Source organism: Coturnix japonica, chromosome 1 (genome assembly GCF_054131305.1).
Source record: "Coturnix japonica strain WE chromosome 1, WE-NBRP24, whole genome shotgun sequence".
Taxonomy (NCBI): Eukaryota; Metazoa; Chordata; class Aves; order Galliformes; family Phasianidae; genus Coturnix; species Coturnix japonica.
Genome location: NC_140663.1, coordinates 158,661,400 through 158,670,607, shown reverse-complemented (window position 1 = coordinate 158,670,607; position 9,208 = coordinate 158,661,400). Strand labels below are relative to the sequence as shown.

Sequence of the window (9,208 nt, the reverse complement as noted above, 5' to 3'; positions counted from 1 at the left end):
TAAGATAGTTATTACCAGCACCATGTATTTTCATTAGGTTATATATCTTCGTATATCCTATTTGGACATTTTCTGGTTCTGCACATCGTTCTCCCACAGAATCACAGAATTACCCGGGTTGGAAGGGACCTCAAGGATCATGTAGTTCCAACCCCCCTGCCTAGCAGGGCCACCAAACATACATATTTACTAGATCAGGTTGCCCAGGGCCCCGTCCAACCTGGTCTTGAACACCTCCAAGGACGGGGCATCCACAACCTCACTGGGCAGCCTGTTCCAGGACCTAACCACCCTTCTAGTAAAGAACTTACCCCTAACATCCAACCTAAATCTTCCCTCCTTCAACTTAAAACCATTTCCCCTAGTCCTGCTATTATCAGCCCTTTCGAAGAGTTTACTCCCCTCCTGGGAGTAAGTTCCCTTCAGGTACTGGAAGGCTGCAATGAGGTCACCCCGCAACCTTCTCTTCTCCAGGCTGAACAAACCCAACTCCCTCAGCCTGTCCTCATAGGGGAGGTGCTCCAGCCCCCTGATCATCTTTGTGGCCCTCCTCTGGACCCTTTCCAAAATCTCCATATCTTTTTTGTACTGAGGGCTCCACACCTGGACACAGTACTCCAGATGGGGCCTCACAAGAGCAGAGTAGAGAGGGACGATCACCTCCCTATCCCTGCTGACCACCCCTCTCCTGATGGAGCCCAGGATCCCATTTGCTTTCTGGGCTGCCAGAGCGCACTGCTGGCTCATGTTAAGTTTCTCATCTATCAGGACCCCTAGGTCTTTTTCAGCCGAGCTGCTCTCAAGGACAACTCCTCCCAGCCTGTACAGGTGCCTGGGGTTCTTCCGGCCCAAGTGCAAAACCTTGCACTTTGCCGTGTTGAACCTCATTAGGTTCACCCGAGCCCAGCTTTCCAGCCTGTCAAGGTCCCTCTGAATGGCATCTGTTCCCTCCACCGTATCAACTGCACCACTCAGCTTGGTGTCCCCAAGTGACATTTATCCAGTGTAGCCTCCTAGTTCTTAGATGTCCTATTTGTTAATCTGACTGCTTATCAGACAGCCTCAAGATTCTCATTATTTAGCTGCACAGCTCCAATCTTAAAATTACATATATTTTAAGCTTTCACAGAAGCGTTTGAGTCTGTGCTGCTGTACAACCCACAGGGCCTAGCAGGAACACACAGATATTCCTCCATCTTTCCATTTGACCAGATCACTTGGATGGCCATGGCTGGTGACTGCTGCTCTGTGGTGTGATACAAAGCTATTCCCTCAAGCAGTGTTCAAAAATCTCAGGGAAAGCACAGGCAAGAAAAGAAATATTACCAAAAAACCCTCACAAAAAACCTTACTGTGGAAATTACTTGACTTTCAGTTTTTGAAGTGGCGTATTGATTCTTCTGAATAGCAGCTGTGAAGAAATGCTTAATGTTTAATGCTTTGGCATCTATGCTTTCATGTCTCAGAGGTGAAATTCTCTTCAGTACTCCTCAAGGCATTTTCTTATTATTATTAGAAAGGTTTAGTTTTCAAGACTGAGCTGTTGCAATATCTTGGCCTAATCTAGCTCAGCTCTGCAACTATATTTGAAGAAGTAGGCCCTGGAAGCTCTTAGAAGTTACTCTGCATACTTAGTGTTTTGGAAATGTCTTAAAATTCCCAATAGTTTTGAGCCAGTCTCAGGAACACAGGAGCACAGCATTGCTATATTACCTGGGAATAGCTCTGAAGTACATTTAGGTGAATACAAAGCATGCAGTAAAAGATTAAATGGCTTCTCCATTGATTATAAATCACACTGTAGCGATACGCTTCTCAAACAGTACAGAGACTGAGTTCTTGTTATTTTTTAAGAATTACTTTAATATAATACAGTCGGTGTTTATCAAAGAGTATCATGTCTGTAGCCCAGAAAAATATTTCTGTATCTGCAGTTATGTTATCTGTACATTTAGTAAGACAGCAGTGCAATATAGTTTAAATGACTAGTTTACAAAGTTTCAATTCAGTTCAGTTTAAAATGGTGTAACTTTTAACTGCAGAAAATTCATCTAGGCAGGAAATCTTAAAGAGAATCAAAGCAGTACAGAAGTTCCTAAAACCATTCCTATTTCTTTATGAGTTGTCTTTGTCTGCAGTAAAGACCAACACTGGCATGAGCTGAAACCAAAAGGAAGCAAATATCGGAACTAAGGTGTCATTCATCCTCATACTGAAACATCTCCAACTACAACTCCATCAGGTGCTCAGAGCCCCATCCATCCTGATCTTGAGTGTCTTCAGGAATGGGGCATCCACCACCTCTCTGGGCAACCTGTGCCAGTGCCTCACCACCCTTATCATAAAAACTTTTTGTTTATATCCAATCATAGAATCACGTAATGGCTTTGGTTGGAAGGGACCTATAAGATCAATTTCTAATCTCCCTGCCACAGGAAGGTTTGCCAACTGCTAGATCAAGTACTAGATCAAGTTGCCCAGGGCCCCATCCAACCTGGCCTTAAACACCTTCAGGGACTGGACCATCCACAACCTCTCTGGACAACCTGTTCCAGCACCTCACTGCTCTCTCAGTAAATAACTCCCCCCTGACATCTAAACATCCCCTCCTTTAGTTTAAAACCATTCCCCCTTATCCTATCACTGCCTACCCTTACAAAAACTTGATTTCCCTTATGTTTATTAACTCCTTTTTTAATTTTGGAAGGCTGCAATGAGGTCATCTCTTTTCTGTGCTGAACAAGACCAGCCTGTCTTCATAGGAAAGGTGCTCCAACCCCTGGACCATCTCCATGGTCCACCTCTGGACCTTTCCCATGTTGAGGGACCCAGACCTGGATGCAGTGCTCCCAACGGGACCTCACAAGGACAAAATAAAGGGAGTCAATAACTCTTTTCATGCTGCTGGACACCCCTCCTCTGATGAACCCAGGATGCCATTGGCCTTCTGGGCTGCAAGAACACACTGCTGCCTCATGTTCAGTTTTTCATCAACCAGGACACCAATGTCCTTCTCAGCAGGCCTACTCTCATGGAGTTCTTCTCCTGGTTTGAACATGTATCTGGAATTCACTTGACCCAAGTGCAAAATTTTGCACTTTGCTTTGCTGAACCTTGTTATATCCAATCTGATGCAATCTGCTAATTACTGCTATAACAGAAGTGGATCTTACATCTTCTGAAGTATTCCTAAGCTAGTTCATTACACCAGCAGGGGTGTTTTGGACCTAACAACATTATGTTTCTAAGTTCACTACAGTCTGTTACTGCCTTAAAAGTCCTTCAGAACATACTGTGCATGCATACAATTGGTGACATCAAGAGGAAGAAGGAATAAACACAGAAGGATACATTTTTTCAAGCAAATTGAACTTGCACTTCTCTTTCTGAGAGAACTGAGGAACAGCTTATTTGCCTGGTAGGCTGAGATGTCCTGTCAGTGATGAAGAAGGTAAATCTAGAATGCTATTACACAGCTTTCCACTGGGAACAACTATTCATCAGCAAGTGGAAGTAAAATGTGATGGGAATTAGAGCAGTTATGTGGTGACGGAAGCGGTAGGGAAAATGCACAAATCTAATTTGGAGGGTAATTTTTTTTATGCAGTGTCCCCAGTGGATAGTGAGTTTTGTGCCTTGAGAAATGCTGAGGCTGTAAATCTATTACACAAGACTATTTTCAACTGAATGTATGCTTCTATATGTTTGGAAATAGCCTTGTCAACAGAGAAGGGGCATTTAAAACAGAAGATGGCTGTTCCAGGCACCAAGACTTCTTGTTCTGCCACACTGAGGAGCACAGATACTACCAGGATAAGGCTGCAGACATCTCCTGCAAGGATTTTCAGATGAGAAAGGGATTTGCTGCTTTGAGACAATGCACAATGTGACTTCGGGGAAAACTGTCAAATGAATATAAAGCAATAATAGAGCTATTTTCCTTAAAAATGTCAGTACTGGAGAAGTTTCAGCCTCTTTGGGATAGAAAGAGCGATGCCTGGTCAGAACACTGTCAGATTTGATTGCATGTCCTGCCTGCACAGCTTGCAGAGAATTCCTCAGCAAAGCCTGAATGAAAATTATACTGACACGCACAGAGTCCATTATATATATTATCAAAAACGGAACCCTCACTAATCAGCAGTACAAAGAAGGCTGGAAGATAACAAATCCCAACCTGCCAACCTAAGGCAGACTGTCAGTGTGCTGGCTCAGAAGCAGAGATGCAATGGAGACATGCTTTGAACTCAAGGAGCAGGAGGAAGGGAGCTCCAGGTATCTGCAAGTGCTTGGCTGACCTTTCTGCATGGTTAGTATTGCACAGGATTTGTCAGAGAGGAAGAAATATATGTTGGACCAGAGCACGGGTGACTGTGCTGTTCTAAAACATGAAATCAAGCTTTCTCCGTAAAAAAAAAAAAAATAAACAAACAAACAAACAAAAACTTTAAGCAACTAGAGGCCATAGTGCACATCTTTTGATATGTATATTAGAAGAGGAGAGGGAAGGGGAAGGGAAGGGAGGGGAGGGGAGTGGATGGGTGGGGAGGGAAGGGAAGGGGTGAGAGAGGAGAGGAGAGGAGAGGAGAGGAGAGGAGAGGAGAGGAGAGGAGAGGAGAGGAGAGGAGAGGAGAGGAGAGGAGAGGAGAGGAGAGGAGAGGAGAGGAGAGGAGAGGAGAGGAGAGGAGAGGAGAGGAGAGGAGAGGAGAGGAGAGGAGAGGAGAGGAGAGGAGAGGAGAGGAGAGGAGAGGAATTGCTTTCATGTGACTGATATATAGGGATGAAGCAATGAGTTAGGAACTCAAGGCCAGATTTCAACCCTCAAAAGTAGGCTTCTTACTCTGGCAGCACAGTCACTGTAGCTCCTTGGACAGCTTTCACAAAGACACCCACCTCCAGAAGTTGACTAAGATCTCAGCCAGGCTGACTCATACCAGTACCATGAATATTTTTCTTTCCTTTCACTGTAGAGATGAACTCCTCATCACACTTCATTTAAGTGTCTAACTGTAAATAAGACTGACTGTATTTTGGTTAATAATCAGCAAATATATCAAGATTTAGATTAAAATCACTTGAGACACTGGATACCCACTGAAAAATGTTTCCTTAAATGTCAGCAATGGACTAATGCACACAGCCTAGGATATTTCTGGGACATGTCTTTACATCCCATTTTGCAAAATGCTCAGGCAGTGAGCTCCAGCAAAGACAGCACATTGCCACTGAAACGGGGTCAGCAGCAGAACAGAGCTCTCCACCCTTTGCACAGGAAGGATCACAGCAATAGAGTCAGGAAACCAAAATCATTAAGGCTGGAGAAGACCTCTAAGATCATCTAGTCCAACCGTCCATCTATCACCAGTACTGCCCACTGCCCACGACCCTCAGTGCCACATCTCCACATTTCTTAAACACCCCCAGGAACAGTGATTCCACCCCCCCCTCCCTCGCTGCTTTTTCCAATGCCTCACCCCTCCTTCAGATAAGTTTCCTAATATCCAACCAATGCCAATGTGCACATGACAGCTGACCTCCAGCTTCACTGGAGTAACCACTGTGTGATGCTGACAACTTTTTCTGTTGCTACAGCTGGAGCTCAAATTATCACTTGGCTTGTAATCAAACATTAGTCACTTGTCAGACTATAGCAAACTCATAGCAGCTGATGCCCAGCCTGCCAGTTGCCTGCTCCCACACCGCAACTTTACTCCCTTTAGGAAGGGCTGACAGTGGTCCCCCATTCAGACTTTTATCTGCCTCCAGTGGGAACAAGTTAATCACCGTTAACAGAAACAGACGAAACAAGAGAAAGGCTCTGCCTGGACCTGAGAGGTACAAAAACCCATCCTACACTCTGGAAGAAACCTTTAGCAAATTTCAAGAGGCATTTCAATCCATCAGCTCATTACTAGTCATTACCTGTAATTTTACCTTGAGGGCGTCTATTTTCTAAAAATAAAATGAAATGCTCTTAATGCCTTCATTCTTTAGTTAAGCAACAACTTTATCTCTTGGGAACATCTCTCTAACAGCCTGTCTAATTGGTGTTTTATTCCGAGGTGTCCCAACTTGTGTTAGAGTTCACACAACCAAGTATTGAGTCTTTGCAATGTTTTGAGGCAGTTCTTGCCCAGGTGTTGTTGTCTGAAGCAGACATGAACAGCAACGTAAGACCTGTCTTTAGGATGAGATCTTTGCTTCACGCCTACACGGGCAGATACAAAGTGTAACCAAACTATCAGACTGAAATGTACATCTCAATTTGTTTCTCTGAGGCATTTCTCATTGGAAAATGTTCTGTGTTTGGTGAGCAGCCAGATGTACCAGCCTCCAGTCCCAGAAAGGAGAAGGCGATACGACTACAAGGTGCCGGCCCATGAATTACCGGGGGTGTCAGGTCCTTGGTCACCGAGTCTCTGATTATTACTATGAGTAATCACAATAGCAATATCACTTGACACAGTGCCACGAAGAAACTACCAGGTGAAGGAAAAAAGAAGTATAAAAGCAGCAGCCATCAGCACAGCACCTTTATTACCTCGCGTTTTCTACTTGAGAGGTGCTCCCTCCCCTCGGGGCTCGGGGATACCTCGGCTCCCCCGACGGCGAGAGGCGGAAGAACGCGGCGTCGGGGCCCTCGGGGGCTCCTTGAGAAGGCGGTTTGTGTCCCCTTAGGGACAGGAGGCGAATGGAGCAGCAGCAAAAGGAGGGAGGGAAGGAGGGCGGCTCCAAAGCCGCGTCCAGGTGCGGGCTCCCCGCTTCCCGCAGGGACCCGGGGGGCTGCAGGGCCGCGCCCGCCGCGATCTTCGCCCCAAGGAGCAGGGGTGAAGGAGGCGACCCCGAAGGGCAGAGGGCAGCCGACTCGGTTCCACCACCCCGCAGCCTCCCGCCCCGTCTCAGCCCGGGTCCCGCCCCCGAGGCAGCCCTTCTCCCTGCGGGAGCCGCTCAGCTCCCCTCGCCGACCGGGAAGGATGCAGGCGGCAGCTCCGAGGTAATTATTAATGGCCGTGCCCACCGGGGCGGGGGGGAAGGAGTGAGGTGAGGATAAAAGGGGGCGGCGGGGGGCTGGGAGGAGGGAAGTACCGTCGGGAGCATGGGCCCGCCGCCGCCGGTGCTTCCAGTGCTGCCGGTGCTATTGGTGCTCGGGCGGCCGCTGCTTGGGGCACCGGGGCAGGGCGCGGGCACCTGGGCCCGCTTCGCCCGCCTGCCCTACCCGCAGGACCAACTCTTCCTCTATGACACCTTCCCCGATGGCTTCCTCTGGGGTGCGGGCAGTGCTGCCTATCAGACAGAGGGAGGCTGGCGGCAGGGCGGCAAAGGGGCCTCCATCTGGGACACCTTCACCCATCGACCCACCACTCCAGCAGGGTCCATCCTGCCAGGTCCAACAGGAGGTGATGTGGCCAGCGACAGCTACAACAACATCTTCCGTGACATCGAGGGGCTGCGGCACCTGGGGGTCTCCCACTATCGCTTCTCACTGGCCTGGACTCGACTGATGCCCAATGGCACAGCACCCATCAATCCTGCTGGGCTGGCTCACTATGGCCGAGTTTTGAGCCGGCTGAGGGAGCTGGGCATAGAACCTGTCGTCACTCTCTACCACTGGGACCTGCCACAGGGCTTGCAAGATGCCTTTGGCGGCTGGGCCAGTCCTGTCCTGCCTGACCTCTTCCGTGACTATGCCGAGCTCTGCTTCCAGCATTTTGGTGGACAGGTCCGCTACTGGTTGACCATGGACAACCCTTATGTGGTGGCCTGGCATGGATATGGCACTGGGAGGCTGCCACCCAACGTGCAGGGTGGCCCACACCTGGGCTACCGTGTGGCACACCACTTACTGCAGGTAAATGACGGTTGGCCCCACAGTGGGTGGTGGGAAGGGGCCTTCTCCTCCCATCAGAGGAGCTGCGGTCGCTCCTCGGGCCATGGATTATGTCAGCAGGAAGGGTGCCCATAGCCTTCCTTGTTGCACGGATCAATTTGCTGGGCAGCAGCTGGATTGGAAACTAAATCAGTGTGGAATGGCGGCTGGGGCTGAATATGCCCCATGCTTCCTGATGGTAGGCAGGTAAAAAACATACACTTTGTAAACTGGAGATATGATCTTTCTATTTGCAGTTATCTTAAGGTAACGTCACGATAAAGTTACAGAGAAGTTGTGGATGCCCTGTCCCTGGAGGTGTTTAAGGCCAGGTTGAATGGGGTCCTGGGTAACCTGATACAGTGCTTGATCAAGGGGTTGGCAGCTTTGCCCATGGCAGGAGGGTGGTACAAGATGATCTTTGAGGTCCCTTCCCCTCCAAGCCATTCTATGATCCTGTGACACGGAGTTGAAATGTTCTCTGTATGCCACAGAAATATTTAGTTCTGCCCTCCAGCATTTGCAAGTGCTATTGGTGATGGGTGAGACGCATTCAGCTGTGCCGGTTCAGCACTTGCAGTTACTGTGGAAATACTCAACACAGCTACAGAAGGAATTCAAACATTTGATTTAAACAAGTCTTACTGAGTTAGCGGAGACAATAGAGGTAGCTGAAATGTCACGCTGAAGGATGCCCTTGACAAAATACAGGCTTTTTTTGACAATGTAAATAATGTTGGAAAAAAGAAAAAAACAACTCTCCTTGTCAGCTAGTTTAGTCAATGGCATGAATACTTTGCTATAAATATTTTTTATAGAGAGTATATAGTATAACTGTAATTTGTACTGGAAGCATTTGTGAATTCTTGGGGAGAATTAAGCAAAATTGTGTACAGATCTTTTCACCATCAGGGTAAAGGACTGCTAGACTCCTGTTTGTATACCAGGAGTGATGTGACCCCCAAGGCATGGTCTGTTATACCTTGGTGCACATTTACGTTCTCTGCTAACCTTCAAACATGGCTTACCCGCAGCAGTCGTGTTATAGAGTGTCATACATGAGATGAGAACTTCAGGAAAACACCCAACACTTCTCACTCAACTTTTTGCCACTTCCTTTGCATTGTTTAGAGTTACGCAGATTTTTAGACAAAATATAGGTGGGGAGGATGTGAGCAACATACCTGGCAGCGCTGAAATTCCTGGTCCAGAAACCTTTGCACTCTCAGCAACCCTTAGGGTGCAACCTGGCCAAGTCTGTGCTGTGATAGTTCAGTTCACTGAGCTAAATGAGTAAATAAATAAAGCTATTCCTAAACTTCAGTACTTGCAGGATTAGCC

General features: G+C 47.5%; 1 protein-coding gene across 2 annotated transcripts in view; it reads left to right on the top strand.

Moving 5' to 3' along the window:
* Positions 1 to 6,370: 6,370 nt before the first annotated feature.
* KL (klotho) overlaps positions 6,371 to 9,208 on the top strand; it is a 46,209-nt gene continuing 43,371 nt past the window's right edge. Inside the window, exon 1 of one of the 2 annotated variants that reach the window (XM_085536250.1) lies at positions 6,371 to 6,994. In XM_085536250.1, coding sequence (XP_085392376.1) covers positions 6,692 to 6,994 — 303 coding nt within the window. In that variant the 5' untranslated portion in view covers positions 6,371 to 6,691. Of the gene's footprint in view, positions 7,850 to 9,208 lie in introns of both variants that reach the window. The other variant, XM_015852031.3, reaches the window with a different exon arrangement.